The sequence below is a fragment of the Gossypium hirsutum genome, chromosome A01 (genome assembly GCF_007990345.1).
Source record: "Gossypium hirsutum isolate 1008001.06 chromosome A01, Gossypium_hirsutum_v2.1, whole genome shotgun sequence".
Classification (NCBI taxonomy): domain Eukaryota; kingdom Viridiplantae; phylum Streptophyta; class Magnoliopsida; order Malvales; family Malvaceae; genus Gossypium; species Gossypium hirsutum.
In genome coordinates this window covers 2,768,588-2,786,597 of record NC_053424.1, presented here as the reverse complement: position 1 = coordinate 2,786,597, position 18,010 = coordinate 2,768,588, and the positions used below count along the sequence as shown (strand labels likewise).

The 18,010-nt window shown below is 30.7% G+C and overlaps 3 protein-coding genes across 4 annotated transcripts; 1 reads left to right on the top strand and 2 right to left on the bottom strand.

Annotated features, from left to right (window-relative positions):
- The first annotated feature begins 2,518 nt into the window (after nucleotides 1–2,518).
- LOC121203663 (cell wall / vacuolar inhibitor of fructosidase 1) lies at nucleotides 2,519–3,544 on the top strand. Its single transcript, XM_041074096.1, has one exon. The coding sequence runs from the start codon at nucleotides 2,826–2,828 to the stop codon at nucleotides 3,342–3,344; it is 519 nt and encodes a 172-aa protein (XP_040930030.1). The 5' UTR covers nucleotides 2,519–2,825; the 3' UTR covers nucleotides 3,345–3,544.
- Nucleotides 3,545–5,974: 2,430 nt separating this feature from the next.
- Nucleotides 5,975–7,746, bottom strand: LOC121203661 (uncharacterized). The gene is made up of 4 exons (XM_041074093.1): nucleotides 7,518–7,746; nucleotides 6,678–7,322; nucleotides 6,458–6,590; nucleotides 5,975–6,372 (listed from the first exon to the last, which is right to left on the bottom strand). The coding sequence occupies exons 2-4, from the start codon at nucleotides 7,153–7,155 to the stop codon at nucleotides 6,312–6,314; spliced, it is 672 nt and encodes a 223-aa protein (XP_040930027.1). The 5' UTR covers nucleotides 7,156–7,322; nucleotides 7,518–7,746; the 3' UTR covers nucleotides 5,975–6,311.
- A 4,897-nt stretch (nucleotides 7,747–12,643) lies between these two features.
- Nucleotides 12,644–17,284, bottom strand: LOC107936088 (galactokinase). 2 transcript variants are annotated; one of them, XM_016868739.2, is made up of 13 exons: nucleotides 17,027–17,284; nucleotides 16,110–16,294; nucleotides 15,839–15,885; nucleotides 15,271–15,365; nucleotides 15,074–15,156; nucleotides 14,938–15,006; nucleotides 14,653–14,838; nucleotides 14,423–14,557; nucleotides 14,151–14,285; nucleotides 13,810–13,880; nucleotides 13,581–13,658; nucleotides 12,986–13,127; nucleotides 12,644–12,898 (listed from the first exon to the last, which is right to left on the bottom strand). In XM_016868739.2, the coding sequence occupies exons 1-13, from the start codon at nucleotides 17,187–17,189 to the stop codon at nucleotides 12,788–12,790; spliced, it is 1,500 nt and encodes a 499-aa protein (XP_016724228.2). In that variant the 5' UTR covers nucleotides 17,190–17,284; the 3' UTR covers nucleotides 12,644–12,787. The 2 variants fall into 2 exon arrangements, 1 of the variants encoding a protein (XP_016724228.2); XR_005898714.1 differs by lacking the exon at nucleotides 12,644–12,898 and adding an exon at nucleotides 13,221–13,418.
- Nucleotides 17,285–18,010: the final 726 nt, after the last annotated feature.

Sequence of the window (18,010 nt, the reverse complement as noted above, 5' to 3'; positions counted from 1 at the left end):
AAGACGTAATTTTTAAGGAAAATTATTCCAAAGACTTAAGTATATAAAATAATTGATAGAGAATAATTATCAATATTTTGAAGATGATTTATATGAGAGAATATTTAATGCATAGTTAATTATTAATATTTAATTATAATAATTATAAACTTAAATTTAATATCATATAACTTTAGATTTCTATAATTTAAATTTTAAATAAAATTATTTGTATTATTTAAGGAATAAATTAATGATATTGGACAAAATAACCAAAGAAGAAATAAATAAATAATTGAGGTAGAGAGAGCATCGCTAAAACTCGAGCCAATAAGTTCTCGTAATACACCCATGCCTACCGCCCCACTTCCCCATTGATGCCATTGACATGAGACAAAGGAACACAACTCAGAAAAAGATCCCAAAGTATCATAAACAATACAGTGTGCTTGGAATAAAGCCTCCCACGCTAAATGATGAGCAGCTCTATTACGACTTCGACGGATCCAACGAAAGAAAATGTGCCCAAGAACAGACACAAGCCAGCAATAGTCATCAAATATCAAACCAACCTCAGTTCTACGAGACTTATTTGATTGTAAAGCAGTTATCACCTTAATGCTATTAGCTGTGGCCCCGACAGTCCCCCAAGGAACGCCCCATTCTCATCACGAAGAACAGCCCCGAAGCTCGCCCTCCAGTCAGGCAGCATGCCAAACTCCACACAGCAGTAGCGGAACTAGGCTACATCACAACAGTGGGTAACAGCCGTTGGTACGCGGCACGTGAAGCTGCCCAATCGTGGATAAAACGTGCAGCAAAGGCCACAAAGATGCCCCAGCCACGTACTCCCCTTGCCAAAGATTACAGTTCCGAAAATACCACAAACTTCAAGCCGTCACCGCGACTATTTCAAGCAGGCCACTGTCAGAAGAATATAAGAGCCCAAAAATCCACTGTTCAAACTATGTGTATCAACAGTGACTGCAACAAGAGACTGGGTGGCAAAAGAACATGTTATTGTTTATAAATGATGATATCTAATTTTTTTTTTATAATGCCTAAAATTATCTATAATCTCTTCTTAATACATAAATAGTGGATAATGCACTTCAGTACATTCGAACCCACATCATTTTACATTAACAACAATACTTATACCAATCGAATTAAAACTTAATCTGCATTCATTAATTTTTTAAGGTATTATTTATTGATGTTACATGAAATTACGAGTTTATACGAAACATTATTCAAATTTATATTTATTAAAAAAGAACATTCTAGATATAAATTTTTAATTCTAGAAATTCAAGAGCCAAACACGTGTACCTAAAAGGACATAAAAGCATTAAGTGACAAATAAGTTAAAAATTCAGGGTTCCCAATTTTGACTCGTGAACCACCAAAAAAGGGGATATTGTAAATGGGTTAAATGGATGCTTTATTTTATGAAACCCCAAATTACTTAAAATTTCTTAATTTTTGTAGTTAGGAATAAGTGATTGATTGAAGTGGTAACAGTTTTTTCTTTATAGAAAAAGACGATTATAAATTTAAATCTTGAAAACCGTTAGAAATTAATCACAAGTCTAATTTGACTGGAAGATGCTCTAAAAGTATAAGGACTAAATTATCAATTTGTTAAAAGTATAAGTCTCGTGGTATATTTTAACCGAATAATAGTGTATTGGCTTTCGCAAGATTGTTTGTGGTTAAATTATTTGATGGGTCCTTGTATTATAGGTTCTCTCTATTATAAAACCAAAAAATTTTAAATTTTGCATATTAAATTAGTAAAATTTTAATTTAACCTTTTCAAATTTTGTGAAGTTGTAAGTTAATATAACGGTAAAATCATGATTTTATCCTAACAAAATTTATAATTCAACTCAAACTCCCCTAATATAAAATTTCTAGGTCCACTCCTAATTACACACAGTCCTATCAACTATTTTTTTTTGTATTTTTTTATGTCCGTTTTACTATTCATGAAGATAATTTTTTCGGAGTTAATGTTTGTTCTTATCATCAATTTTGTCTCGAAAGTTTGAACCTAAATTCTCTTCCTAAAAGTACAATTTGACGTGTTGATACTAAACTTGTCCATGACTCGACTAAAAGTCCTGCTCAAAAAATAATGAAGGTTTTGAAAAAAATATAAATTCGAAAAATAGACTTAAGCTAAAGAAAATAAAGCTCAATTAGAAAATTGGTTAGGCCTTGGGTAAGGCTCTTTTAGCCTAAGCCTAGCCCGAATTTGTTGGGAAACATTTTTAAATATATATAATATAAAAAATTAATACGAATGAGTCGAGCTGGATTTGGGTAAAATTTTAAGCTCATTTTTTTAGTTGAGATAGGTCCAGGCCAATCAAATAGGCTTAAAGGTTCGACCTATGGACAAATCTAGTTGATACCTGTCAAAGTAATTTAATTACTATTCTTAGAATTAAACTTAATCGATTAGATTAAGAATCAATTGAAATATCGATTCAAAATAAAAATTAGACCAATAAACCTACCAACCAATTGAACTAAAAACCGATAATCTAACATACGCATTGCTCACCTTAGCATTGATTCATGTGGGAACACAAAGAAAAAACATCTCATCCTAGCATTGATTCATGTGAGAACACAGAAAAAGAACTTTAACCCCCCAAATAAAAAACCAAAATCCAAATCCAAAAAAGCACCCCTTTTCATGTTCTAACCCTCCTATAAAAACAAGATGAATCCAATCACCATCTTAAAAACAAAAACTCCAAACAAAGCCAATCAATCATCCCCTTCCATCCATATAGCCATTTTTCTCATCATCACCACACATAAACGCACACAAAATGAACACCCATTCTCTCAAACTTCTCCTTATTCTCCTCACAATCACTTTCCCGTCAACCCAATGTGATGATGATCTTGTAGACCAAATATGCAAAAAAACACCCTTCTATGACCTATGTATCTCCACTTTAAAATCCAATTCCAATGGCAGAGACGTGAAAGGTTTAGCCAGTGTAATGGCTGACACCATGTTGTCTAACGCCACCGACACATTGAGCTACATCCGAGCCGAAATAAACCGAACCCCAGATCCTAAAATTGAGAGGGCATTAGCTTATTGTGCCGAGCTTTATATACCGGTGGTGAAGTATAATCTTCCACAAGCCATTGATGCTTTGAGTAAAGGGCAGTTCGAGTTCGCCGCCGATGGGATATCGGATGCGGCTAAAGAAGCAGATTCTTGTGAGAAGATGATTTCGTGGTCGCAGGAATTGGCGGCGTTGAGTGATCGGAATAAGTTGATTCATAACTTATCTGATGTGGCCGTCGCCATTGTTAAGATTTTGCTTAAAGGTTGATGGAATTTGAAACTGTGGGGGATTTTGGTGACGAGTTGCTTGTGTGTAATTTAGTTTTCTGGCTGTGAATTTTTTTATATTCTGTCTGGGGTTTGGGAGTGTTGTTGTCATTTACGTGTTGAGAAAAAAATTCAACCGTAGATTTAGCATCTTTTATTTTTCCTTTTTGGTTTAATTTTGAGTTTGGTCCTTTCACTTTACCTAGGTGGAAAATTTGGCTTTTCTTTTTAATTTATTTGTTTGTAAATTTGTATTAATTTGTTGCATATACGTTAATAACAAAAATTAATGGTAATAAAAAAATAGGGTTTAGTTTAATGGTAAAATATAAAATGAGGAAAATTAAAAATACATAAGTTCAAATTTTCTTATATATATATATTTATATAAATAAAAGATATAAAATAATGAAATACCTCGAAATAATACAATTTATTTTGTAAATTGAGGATATTTTTATCTTTTTCCAATTAAATCGGTACCTAATTAAACTGTGATCCCAATTTATGAAAAACGTACTATGTGGGTCAAATATAAATTTATATAACAAATTTTATAAAAAAAAAGTTGAAATAAAAATAAAATACGATTTTCGTTGAAATGTTAAAGTTAAAATTATAAATACAATAGGTCAAAATATAGAAAACACAATAATGCTGTCAAAATAATATTTTTTGTGTTATGAAAATAAATAGTTTTAAGTAATTTCACAATTGAGTTAAGATCCAATTAGTGAGTGACATCAATTCGGCAAAACACTTTTATATATAAATAAATAGTGTTATCCAATTGGACTACCTTTTTAATTTTCAAAAAATACTATCCAATTTATGATAAATTAGTGGAACAAAAAATTTAATTTTTAAATAATAATGGGATGAAATCCATAGCTTTTGTCTTTATTGATTCCTATTTTGTTCTTTTGTTGTCATTTCATTCTATCAACATTTTAATTTTAAATTTTTATTTTACACATTTAGTTTTTGTCAAATTGGCTAGATTGAATGAAAAAGTTAACAGATCATTAACTTTGTTGACATGGATAACTATATGATGAGGTGGCATTTCACATATATGCCACATCCTCAACTAGCAGTACTATTAGACTTCATTCTCTCTTCCCTTTCCAAATATATAATTAGATCGCTTCAATAATCACTATAAATCCATGAAAACAAAACCAAATTCTCGAACTACTTAAGCCCTGATCTCTTTTTTTGGCTGTCAAATCATCATTGATTTTCAGTATGGGTTTTCTCTTGTCGAGGTCTCTCATTTCACCATTCAAATTTTCAAACAAACACCTAATGGTCCTCTTGTAGTTCTCAATTTAAGTTACGGGTTTCTCTCATATTTGTCGAAGAGAATCCCTTAAAGAGTTTCAAAGTTTTTTCAGAATTATTTAAGTTACAAATCTTGAAATCAACCAATGTCTTTGTTTTTAACTATTCGATTGTTTTTACACTTCATTGAGATCATGTGTAATGTATACTTGGATACAATCCCATTATTTACAATATTTATAATTTAATAAGTTTATATAATTTTAATATTTAATATTTTTTATATTTTTTCTTGAAAATTATATATATATAAAACAAAAATGATAAAAATATATATGAATTATTTATGCATGAAAAATTATATATAGAAAAACAATAAATCTATTATATTTTAAACAAATTAAAAATAAACACTAACAATTAATTTTTTTGTTGTTGTTGTTGATTATGACTCACTCTAAGCATTATATCAAAATTCTTTTCTTTTTGGGTAAACTACACTTGATGTAACTGAACTATTAGCAAGTTCATGTTTTGGTCACTCAACTTCAAAAAGTTACAAAAATGGTTTCTAAACATTTTTTTCAAAAAGTCCGACTAGCGAGCTTCGAGCGACAATTCGACGATTGATACAATAGATCAATACCCATCAATAAGTAGAAAAACATTTATTAAATCCAAATCGATCTAATGAGCAATATTGAATATTGGAGAAGAAATTTATTTAGATTTTACTTCACAAATTCATAATGCTCAAAACAATTTTATGGAAAAAAACAAAAATAAAAAAAAGCAAAGAAATAAGAGTTTTCAATTGGTACAAACAGTGTGAACAGTAAAGGCCATACTACAACAATTTTTAACAGCCTAATACTTAAATTAAAACTTTCGAATAATTTAATGATCATTTTATAACTCGAGTTATAAACCCGATGACACTTCAACATTTAATCTTTTATATAATTGATGAATTTTTTAATTTTAATATTTTTACATATCTTTTATATAAGTATATAAAATATTTTTAAAAATAATAATAAATCCGAAACAATCAAAACTAGAATAAAAAAATTACAACCCAAATATACCTTAATAAAATTAAAGCAATATTCAGGCCTGTCCAATTAAGTGGGATATTGTTGACCAGTCCAGATCACAATATTAAAGACACACACACACAAAGAAAAGAGGCCACGTGAATCCACATGACATCAACACTGTAACACCCAAATGCAGGATCCAAAAGCTGGCATTGACAATCCCACATCACATCATTCAATTCTTCTTCAAAATTCGACAAAAATAATATTATTTATTTATTGTTTGATTTACACATCTAAAATCAAATAAAAATAAAAAGCTCAAACATTTCATTTATGGTTGAGTTTAGATAAGTGATTCGCGTAATCTCACTATCACTACTATCACCGCTATTTTTATACTAATTATAAATAAATACACCGCTCATTCAAATTCACCCTAAATAATATGATTAAAAAAAAACAAGAAATACCCTAAATTAATGGGATGTCTTTTATGGAAAAAAATTACATAAGATTATTGAGAACCATGACCAAAGATTTTTTACATGGTAATTTAACTCCATAACATCATATATACAAGGGATATAAATTACCATGAAAAAATATATATGGCTTTTGCAGTGAAACACACAATTGTACTTTCATCCAGAAGATTTTGATAGCTTTCCATGGGATTCTAAACCTGCACCCTGTTCCACTAAACTGAAGAACAGAAAAGGGTTATCGGGAATTAGTTCCTTGATCACTAAGTTACGGTAACGAACGTATTGAGTTGAGTGCTACGTACTAGGGAGATTGAGAATCGGGTTGATTTCGAACGCTTGCTGATGGATTTCCGGAGGATTGAAGTGAGGTTAAACCACTTTCTGCTGGGGAAGGAGAGCCTTGGTAAGTCGACGGTGTGCTTCCAGGAGACATTCCTGTGAAAAACGAGCGAAAAAAGAGAAACATTTAGCCCGTATTCGATAGCTTGGAAACCGAGACATCTTTTTACAAGTAAACATTACCTTGAAACATTATGACAAGACAAAAAATGATAGTGAACACCATTGCAAACATGTTGCTACTAGAAGATGTTGCCGGCTTAGTAGCTTTCAATTTCTTCAATGCTTTCATCCGTTCGATTCTCGCACGCTTCAACCGTGCAAGTTCTGCGATTTCCTTGATTAGTTTCTGATCAGCCGCCCCCAACGACGGAGCTCTAGGTGGCCTAGGAGGTTTAGGAGGTTTCTTGTTACCCAAGCTTTTACGTTTCTCCTTCACTAACTTATTCTCCTTACCACTTTTATCCTCTTGTCCCTCTACATTCACCGACAGCAAATTCTCGACACAAACCCTACCGGAATTCGAAGCATCACTGGAGAAAGACCCCTCGACGGAACTGACTTCAACCTTAGAAAACCTAGAATCTTCACCTACACTAAGAGCTACTCCATTTTCAAGGCCAAGTTCTAAATCTTTAAACTTAGAAACCATCTCATCCATGGACAAATCCAAAGCACAACCTTAAGAATCAGCCCCTATACAATAAATGGCCTCCCACGAAGATATATTTAGCAACTTTCAAGCTTTAAAATCACAATAGCAGCTTAAATTTAACTTAATATACAAGCCTTATAAGTTTTGCCCAATGAAGCCCTTAATATCAGACCCTGCATCCATCATATAAAAATTTCAATAGATAATTCCAAAATGTCCAAAAAGGATCAACAATGCTTTGTTACAAATAATAGCAACACAAACCCAGAAAATATAGCAATCAAAACCCAATATTCATCAATACCCAGTAAAGAAAAATGCTTCATTTATCAAAAAAAAATCATATCAGAAAATAAAAAAGAAAATACCTTGGAAAGAAAGTAGAAAGATCCCAGATCCGATTTTAAGGGGAAAAAAGAGTATACAGAACAAGGTGGAAATGAAAGCAGTGCAGAGATTTTAAGAGATTTGGATTCAAAAACTACAGAAATGAGGGAAATTTGAAACTGCTAGAACAAATGGAAACTTCACTTTCTCTGTAACCAAACAGAGAGAAAAAAAGGTACCATATTTTTGGGATATTCATTGTGTTTTTAAATATAAACTGCACCGACACGATGCAGTCCCCATCGGCGGGCGTCCCTTTCCGTTTTTCTCATTATTTCTGTTAGGATAAATCAACATTTAGCCCCTGAATTTGACGATTTTGTTCATTTTAGTCCCTATTTTTCGGTCCACATCAATCCTATAAATTGGTAGATTTTTCAATTTATTCTACAAAATGTAGATTCCATTGAAGGACATGAAGCTTTAAAATTATACCATAACATTCCCTTGAAAACTTTATGAAAATTGAAATATATATATAATTTTTTAATAACTTTTTTCTTGTATCTTTCAGATTTTATACAATAATTTAAAATTTTTTAAGTGATGACATGACACTCAAAAGAGAGTTTAAGAATTAAGTTTAGGGATTAAATTAAAAAAAATTAAAAATTTCTAAAACTAATGCGAACAAAAAAAGTTTAAGGATCAAATTAAAAAAATATCAAATTAAGAGACTAAAATTTACTTTATCCCTTTCTCTTACGTTACCACCATCAATGCTTTGATGTTTCCTAACATGCACATTCTTGTGATGTTTTTAATACAATATATAAGATTATGACACTTTTTTAGTTGTTAATTGAAATAAATGATTTTTTATTCAAAATTTAATTTGTAGTTAAATTACAAAAATAGTCACCTTATTCAGTTTGTTCTATCTTGGTCACTTAACTGTGATTTTTTTTTTGTCGCTTAGCTTTTTAAAATTATATATTTTAGTTACTGTTGCCGTTAACTTAGTAATAGAAGTCTAACATGGGGTTTTTTATTAGCCTAATAACAAATTTAGTCCGATGTTTACACATTATATAAATTTGATCTTAAATCTAAAAAAATCAATCAATTTAACGTTTAATGTTTACAAAATATGTAATTTTAGTTCCTATTCTAGAAATTATAAAATATATTTGAAAAAACTTTAAAATGTTTTTATATTTACTTTTTACATTTTTTTTAATTTGTATTTGCTTTTTCTTATCAAACATGCTCATTTTCTCATCAACCGAACATGTAAAAAATGTAACACCCTATTACCTGACTCGATCGTCGGGTCCGAGTTATAAGGTGCCACATTCGTTGCCGAAGCAACTACGATCAAATACATTTATTTACAAATCATATAAACATTCATATTTAACTAAAGTAAGTGTATAAAATGATACACAACCATTTTCAGGTCTTATATAAGCTTATGAAAGTTCTTTTGCTAACCCGAAGTAAAAAAAAAAAAGAAAAAAGACCTAATTGTAAAACTTTAAAACATTAGGTTCACGTCGCGACGTCGAGGGTTTCTCTTCGCGACACAACTCCTTGTTTGGTGCTCGTCATGACCTTGAGCAATGGTGTCGTCACCTAGAATTTTACTTTATTTCTTGTCGCGACGTTAGAGGTTCCACTTTACAACGTGACTCACTGTTCTCAGAAAAATCTACCTAGTACAAGTTAAAAATGAACCTAAAATTTCATAAAACCATTTCACAGATTCCACATAAACTAAAACGCTTTTCAACACAAAACCAAAACATTAACAAGAATTATACCATATATGTAACTTAATATTTAAGACTTTTAACATGAGTCTCCTATGTAGATGCCCAAAATGACCAAAATAAGTTACTTTAAACAAATTTTGTAGGGTCGGAAACGATAGTTTGGTTGTTGGCTTCAAGTCCCAGGGTTTCAAGAGATACCTAAACTTGCTTACGGAGAAAACAAACCATACGCTGAACAATAAGCTCAGTGGTACTTTCATAATTTAAAATAGTAAAGCATAACATTTTCAATATACCATTAGGCATACAACATGTAATTTATCTATATATGATTAATACCAAACATTGCATATTCATCTTCACACTAGAACATGTACATACCAAATGGCCAATCAACCAACTAAGCCATTCATCCTATTAAATGAATTCTATTCATTTGTTAATTACTTTTCCAATAGCCATTTAGTGTCTATTTTCAACTAAGAATTCAACATTTAGACATTTACAACATTGACATAAATTCATTCAGCTTTCACAATTATATCACTTCACTTACCTATCTATCCTTTCTTGGAGTCTATCACTCGTGCGTATTCATTTTGGTCCTCTCAGTGCTTGTTTTCATCTGAGTGGCACAATAGATTACATGCATTCTTACAACAAAACACATACAAACATATTCCATTTCTATAGCATCGAATAAAATTGTTTTGGTATTATTCATCATGCTTATCGTTCATAACCCCTATTAACTTGAGTTGGATTCAGACAAATACTCGAATAGTCCAACCAACACACCAAACTGGCACTGAAGTGCATTCTGGCGTACCAAACGCATATCTGGCACATGAAGTGCATACTGACGCATAAGCGCATATTTGGCATGTCGATTATATCTAACTCAACCCAACTAGTTACTAGGGTTTTAATGTTCAATTCACATTACATTATTCACTATTCATCATCAATTTATCATTTACATGGTAGATTTCAACTCATTTTCAAACCAATCTTACTTACCAACTTAATCGTACTACTACTTATTTTATACAATTTCATAAAAAAATAAATTAATAAATCATTTTGTTTTTTTCTTATTTATTTTATATATCCCTATTCAATTAAATTGATATAATTTTCACGTATGAATAAGTAGTAATTAGTTGATTGAGTCTTAGCTCAATCGGCATAGGTATTGTTGCTAATGTAGGAGAATGCGGGTTTAAGTGTGTTGAAGTGCATTATCCTCTTATTTATGGGTTGAGAATGGGCTATAGGTAGTTCTAGGCATTGTTTTAAAAAGAACAAATATAATCAAAACTTATAATAAAATTATTCAAAAAAAAGACATTTTTCTAATAAAAATATGAAAACCAATTAGAAGTAAAATCTATCAATCATTGTTTAAAAAACTTTTGAACCCATCATGAGGTTTTCAACAATAATTTTATGATTTAACACTAAGAAAATAGCAAATAGATGGACCATATTTCATTATATAATCATCTCTAACTTTTAAATCAGTTATAATAAATATGAAAAGCAATTAGAAGTAAAATATATTATGTTAGAAATAGATGAGATATTCAAATTATCACATTAACTTTTACTCAAAATTATGTAAAATATTGAAATTAAGGAATAAATATTAAAAATAAAATTTATTTGGTTAAAATATGACATAGGTCGTTGCACTCTTCATAAAATTGAAATTAGCTTTTGTACTTTTATTTTCAGGAATTTAGTATTTTCTTTTTCAATTTCAAAACTCAGGTCCAATTAGTAATACTGTTAATTTTTTTTTTAAAAAAAGAAAATACTCACTTGCTAGCAATGTAACTTAAATTTTGGATGCTAAAAAATAAAACAACTAAATTTCTAAAAATAAAAGTATAATGACTAAATTGTAAATTTACGAAGAATACATGGACTTATGGCATATTTTAACCTATTCATTTTTATCAAACAATGTAATTATATTAATTACTTAGTTTTACTAATTTTATCAAACAATAATTTATTATACTTATAAAATTTAATACAAAAATTTCAACACTTAATTTTTCATTTTATCAAACAAATAGAACAACCCAATCCCCAATTTTTGTAGTTGTAGCATTTTTTTTAAATAATCTTATTATAGATTTTGATTATATACCCGTAAATAGGAAAATAATGAGCTTCAACACACTTAAACTCACGTCCCCCTGTATTGGCATCAATGTCCATGCCAATCAAACCAAAACTCAATTTTTTTTCGATACCTAAAAAATAACTTAATTAGATTTATCTCTATCTCTATCTCCATTCTCTTTTTCTTTTTTAAATTTTCTTATATCTTATAATCATATTAAATTTTGATAATATATAAAATTAAATCCAGGTAAACCCTAAATTATTTTTATTTTTATTTTTTTTCTCACCACAAAGTTCAAATTTAGAGTCTTACTAAAAATGTAACTCATATTCATGCCTTAATAGGGTTCAAAATTCAGCTCCACAGCAGTCTAGCTGGATAAATATGGGTATATAATTATATGCTGACACCATTTTGTTTAGTAAAAGCAAAGGGTACATAAAAATTTCAAATAAATTATCACATTTCCAAAAGATAAAATATGAAAATATACATGTTTTGCTTTACATATGTGCCCTACCATGTGGGATCCTCCTTTTTGTTACCCCAATTGGGGTGGGTGCATTGTTACATTCATTCATTTATATATTTATAAGATTTGAATGGACCCATATCAAGCTTTAATTAGGGAGGGGTATGATGTCTACAAATATCTGATTCACATTTTGCATATTTAGATTATGGATTCATTCGTAAATAATGGATGTGATAATATTTGGATTTGAATTCTCAAATATTTTAATCTATATTTATAACAAATTTAAAACAAATATAGATATTAACTCTCAAATATTTATTATTTAAAGTTATTTTCGTTTTAAGAATAATGGACAGAAATTTAAATAAAAGATATTTGAATTCATTTTATTTTTGTGAATAATGAGTTTTTATTTACTTCGTTTCATATGAATATAATGTCACGATTATTAATCTTTATTTTTTGATATAAAACCTAAACTACCCGTAACTCCTCTCTAACCCTTAAATAAGAAGATAATACGTTTCAATACATTCGGACCCACTTCTTCTTACACTGATAACAATGCCAATACCAATTAAGCTCAAACTCAATTGGCTGAATATCCAATTATATGCTTTACATTGTAATTTTTTAAGAATATTTTATACTTACTATATACAAATATTTAACATGTTTCAAATATTCAAAGGATAATTTAATATGAATAATAAACGTATTCGAATTTCAAGGAAGATCTGTATATTCCAATTTTGCGAAAATCACAAATATCTTATATAAATAAACAATCAAATCTTATTGAAATTTAATAATGTTAATCTATCTCAAAATAAGTTATATTCTATTATCTTTTATATGGTATCTTCACATAAAAAGCTAAAAAATATATAGTGGAAGAGTACACATTAAGTTAAAAGCATACTAGAATTTAATAATAGCTGCACCACTTGATGGTTTTGAGGCAAAAACATAGAGACCAAGGTCATTTTTGTTGATCATACCTTTGTCAATCCTAGATTTGTAGAATTGTTCCTGGTATACAATAAAAAATGTTAATATTCTTTGTTTCCTGTATCCGTAAAAATATGAGCGAAAAAATTAGGGGTGATAACGTTATACCGTCAAATTGGCAATGAACTGGGGTACGATACTTTCTTTTACTAACGCAACTGTGCAACCACCCCATCCGGCTCCGGTCAGCCTTGCTCCTAGAGCACCATTGTTTCGGCATACTTTTACTAGTTCCTCCAACTCCGGGCAGCTGATTTAGATGAAACAAGAAAAGATAATAAGTGATGGTTACTGGTGACTACGACAATATGCGGACTTGTCAATTGAAACAAAGTGCAATTACCGGTGCCGGCCTTAGTTGAGGTGAGGGCCTTCACTTTGGCTTTCAAACTAGCTAAGGAGATTCATTCATGGTAGTGAACATGCACAAGAGTGCGGATCATGACATGTCTATGCTTCGGCCTACACCTTGTCGAAGCTCGTGGACTCATTTTGGGATTTTCAGTCTATTTCTTTTGTTCGTGCTGGTAGACTTGGTAATCTAGGTGCGCACCATTTAGTTACAACGGGCACGGGGATTGTATTATCTTTTTTGTTTTGGTTTTGATTATATCCTAGTTTGGACTAAAGGATGCTATTTCTACCCTTTTATCAAAAAAAAAAAAACTCCAATACACTGTAAGCATATGTGTGATAGTTGTACCTGCATTCATAGAGAACACTACAGCTGTCGTGGCTATCATTCATAAGATCGCCAAGCTTCTTCAGTTTTTCCTCCTCACTACAAAATGGGTTTAGTTTTCATTAAGAATATAAAAAGGAATCGAACATTAATAGGCAAGGTTCAATATCCAGGCAGAGGACTATAGCTCCATTGCACAGTCAAAAATCAGGATAGGGACATATAAAGAACTATAGCCATAAAAGGTCACCTTAAGTTCGACTCCACGGTTTCCTTGAAAGCATGAACACGGTTGGCTTCAGAGAACACGTGAGCAGCTCTCTGGAAATTAGAATCAAGCGATAAATGAAATATAAGTGCGATAAATGGAAACAAGAATTAAAAAAACAAGAATTAAAGAGGCGATTTTCTTTGTGAATTTCCCAAAGCAGTTCAAAGATCTTGCTAGTATTTAAACATGCAGATGTAACAGAAGAAAAATATAAAAATGAAATATAAGTGCCAAGTGTATATATATAAAATCTACATCATAGCTAATTATAATATTGATTTGAAAAACAATTCTATTCAACTTCAGCCTAAGAGAAGTACCTGCTGCAACTTGAAGTGCTTGGCTGCTTTTAGCACATCCAACGAAGTTGGGTTATCGCCCAAGATTGATGGAAGATGTTTCTCAGTGATTTTCTCAATTTCTTCGGCAGTATATGGCTTCTCCTTCAAATATTCCTGCAGCAAAAGGTAATATATATATATAGTTTCAAATACTAGAAGATAAAGAAATTCCATGAAAATTTAAATATTGGCAACTGAGATTATAACATAGACCATAATATTGCAGAGGCAGGAAAATAAATGATAGAAACCTTGACAGCAAGTACAGGATCATTTGAACCGTGACCCTTGGCAAATTTAACACATAACCCTTCAACATCAGAAAGAGTTTTGACTTTTGCTATTGCCTCCTGTGACTTCATTCCCAGCTTTATACCAAGCACGATCTGAAATTTCAAAAAAGACAAAAACATGCAGATTATAAGAATTTCCATAACAAAGACAATAGATACGAATCCCTCAAAGTTGCAATATAACTTACAGCAGCCAATCGACATTCAACAACTCTGTTATTATAATTTGTAGCGGCTGTAACAGCCTTTTTAGATTCAGCCAATGAATGGGCTATTACAAAGGTACCACCAGGAGGGAGTTGCACATCAGTTGCACGAATAGGATTGAAATCTATTAGTTCAGCAAACCCGTTTTTAGCCATCACGGAGATTGCCTGTCACAATGGAACAGGTGTGAACATTTTCAGTGATAACAAAGTAAATCAAATTTGGTAGCTTGTTAAACATCATGATGATTCCGGAAAAAGTATAACCTGGTCCATCCCACCGGACTGCGTTCCAATGTTCTGTTCACAATCACATGTAACTTGGGCAATTTCTTTCTGTTTAAAGAACAGATATTAAATTTTCAGACATTGAATTGTGATTACCAAAGTGAAGATAGCATACCTTTAGAAAGTTAACACCAAAAGCAGCCATAATAGCAATTGTAGATGAACAAACAAAAGCGGCAGAGCTTGATAGACCAGAACCTATGTAAAAAACGTAAGATAACAGTCAAGTTTTCTGTAGGAGCATACAAAGGTAAACTTTTATTCATTTAGAATCAGAATCTCAGTCTACTTGTAACTGATGTAAAAGAATACCAGTAGGAACTGTTCCATCAATAAGAACATCAAGACCAACAGGCACACCGACATCTACTCCTTTTGACTTGGCATATTCATAATAACCTTTATACCTGGAGAATGTAAGCAATACTAAAATCACCATTTGAGAAGACTATGGAACCATAATAACAGTAAAAAATTGAAGAATATACCTGAGAGGTCCCTATATTATAGTGATCTCATCAAATTAGTCCCTCTACTATTAAATGGATCAATTTAGTCCTTGTGCTATTAAAAAAGATAAGAAAAGCCAAATTCGAATAGATTTAAATTTGGAATTCAACTGCAATTGAGAAAGGCATTTTTTATTTAGAAAATGTTTACTCTGTTACAACTTGAACTTATTTGATTCTTTTTAATAGTAGAGGGACTAAAAAGATCCATTTAATAATAAAGGGACTAGTTTGATTCATTTCCTATAATACAGGGACCTCCCAGATATTTAACTGTAAAAAACCTATGCCATTTTAAATATAACTTGTATATCAACTTCGAATTAGAATTAGAAACAAGATATATGGACCAAAAGAATTCGATATCTCACCCACAAATAAAATAATGACTCCATCTATGGTTTTTCAAGTCAATTGCCTGAAAATCAACAATGTCAGTTAATTCGACCCCAAATCCAGAATAATTCTTAAGAAAATAGATCCATAGAACATGCAAGAACTAATGCAATCAGTGGATGGAAATCAAATATATATAAACTATCAAAGAAACGTTTAGCAAGTTACTTAACCAATTCAATAGCCATAAACGAAAGAAAAACCTTAAGGCTAAAAATTGATGAAGAATGAAAACTCAAACCAAACCTGGTTAGGATCAGCAGGATAAATACAAGTAGTGTACTTATCATTGACGTTAGCTATTCGGATAAGCTTTTCAGCCTCTCCTTTGTTGCACTTTCGAATTGCAACAATGGTGTCTTGCCGGATTGCCATCGGCAAGACCGAGTATCCTTCATAGTCAATATGTTCTCCAATCAAGTTCACTCTCCCTGTAGGTAAATAGCCATTAATGATCAAGGAATTTGAAATATTTTTTTTCCAGCCCATTTTCTCAGAAAACAATCACAAAATTCTGATCCGAATTTGAATAAAATATTTTCTTAACCATGCAACGAAAAAAAAAGGAATTCAAACAATTTTTCTCAGTGTTTCTCAGGAAACAATGAGAAAACTCTAATGCGAATTCAAATTAAACATTTTATTAACCACGCAACCAAAAACAGAAAATTCTAGTGCGAGTTCAAATTAAACAATTTCTTAACCATGCAACAAAATAAAAAAAATTCAAACGATTTTTTCTCAGTGTTTCTCAGCTACCAGTCAGAGAATTCTAGTGCGAATTCAAATTAACATTTTCTTAACCATGCAACGAAAAAAAAGAATTCAAACAGTTTTTCTCACAGTGTTTCTCAGCAAACAATCAGAAAACTCTAATGCGAATTCGAATCAAACATTTTCTTATCACGCGACCAAAAAAAAGAATTCAACCAGTTTTTCTCACAGTGTTTCTCAGCAAGCAAACAAAAAATTCTAGTGCGAATTCAATTTAAACAGTTTCTGAACCACGCAACGAAAATAAAAAGAATTCAAACAGTGTTTCTCAGCAAACAAACAGAAAATTCTAGTGCGATTTCAAGCCAAACATTTTCTTAACCACGCAACAAAAAAAGAATCTCGCTTAGTGTTTACTGTTTAGCTAATTCGAACAGAGAAAAACAGACCTGGAGATCGAGCGAAGACTTCGGGAGGGTGACCGAATACTTCGAGAAACTTGGACTTCAGTTTACCGAATCGAAGCTTAGCTTCTTCAAGCTGTGATCCTTCTCCGTACACCGGTTCAAGCGAAGAGTATATTGGAATCGGAAGCTCACCGTGGTTCGCCATTGCTCTCTCTGATGACCACCGCTACTCTTTTTTTTCCTTTCAATAATTACTCTGTTTATCTTAAGGAATAATTTGATCGTTATTCGTTTTATAATAATGCTTTAAATATTAAAATCAATCTTTTTCATTTACAATTTTTATGGCATTTTCTGAGGTATTATGTCCATAAGGATAAATATATCAATTTGCAATTAAAAGTATTAAATAATACGTAAATCACGAATTAATGTTTATGTTTAAATGGAAAAATTATAAAAATAGCATTCTTTTTTGTCTCACATTACATTTTAATTATTTATAGTTGAAATGTTACGTTTTAATTACTTTCGTTATCGTTTTATTACGATGTAGTCACTCTACTGTTAAGTTCCGTTATCTTCCTAACGGCGGTCTTACGTAATTAAAACGTAACATTTCAAATATAAGTGACTAAAATATAATTTGAAGCAAGCAAAAGTGATTATTTTTATAGTTTACCTAATTTGAAATATAAAACTAATTATAAAATTTTCAAAAATTTAGTCATTTTACTTTATTAAAATTTAATTTTCACTTAAAAAATTGTAATTTATTTTAAATTTTTTTAAATAATTTATTGAATATTAATTCATATTAAATAGTTAAACTCGAAAATTCTAGCATCTAATAGAGAATATATACTACACGTTTCTGTGTAGGAATTTGGATAACGTTTCAATACTCCAATCCCAACAAAAACGATAATTATTATATAATAATAAAATCAGTGTAACGTAAAGAAGGGCTATTACATTAGAGGTCCTCGAATTATAGTTTTAATTTTAAATTAATCTCTAAACGTT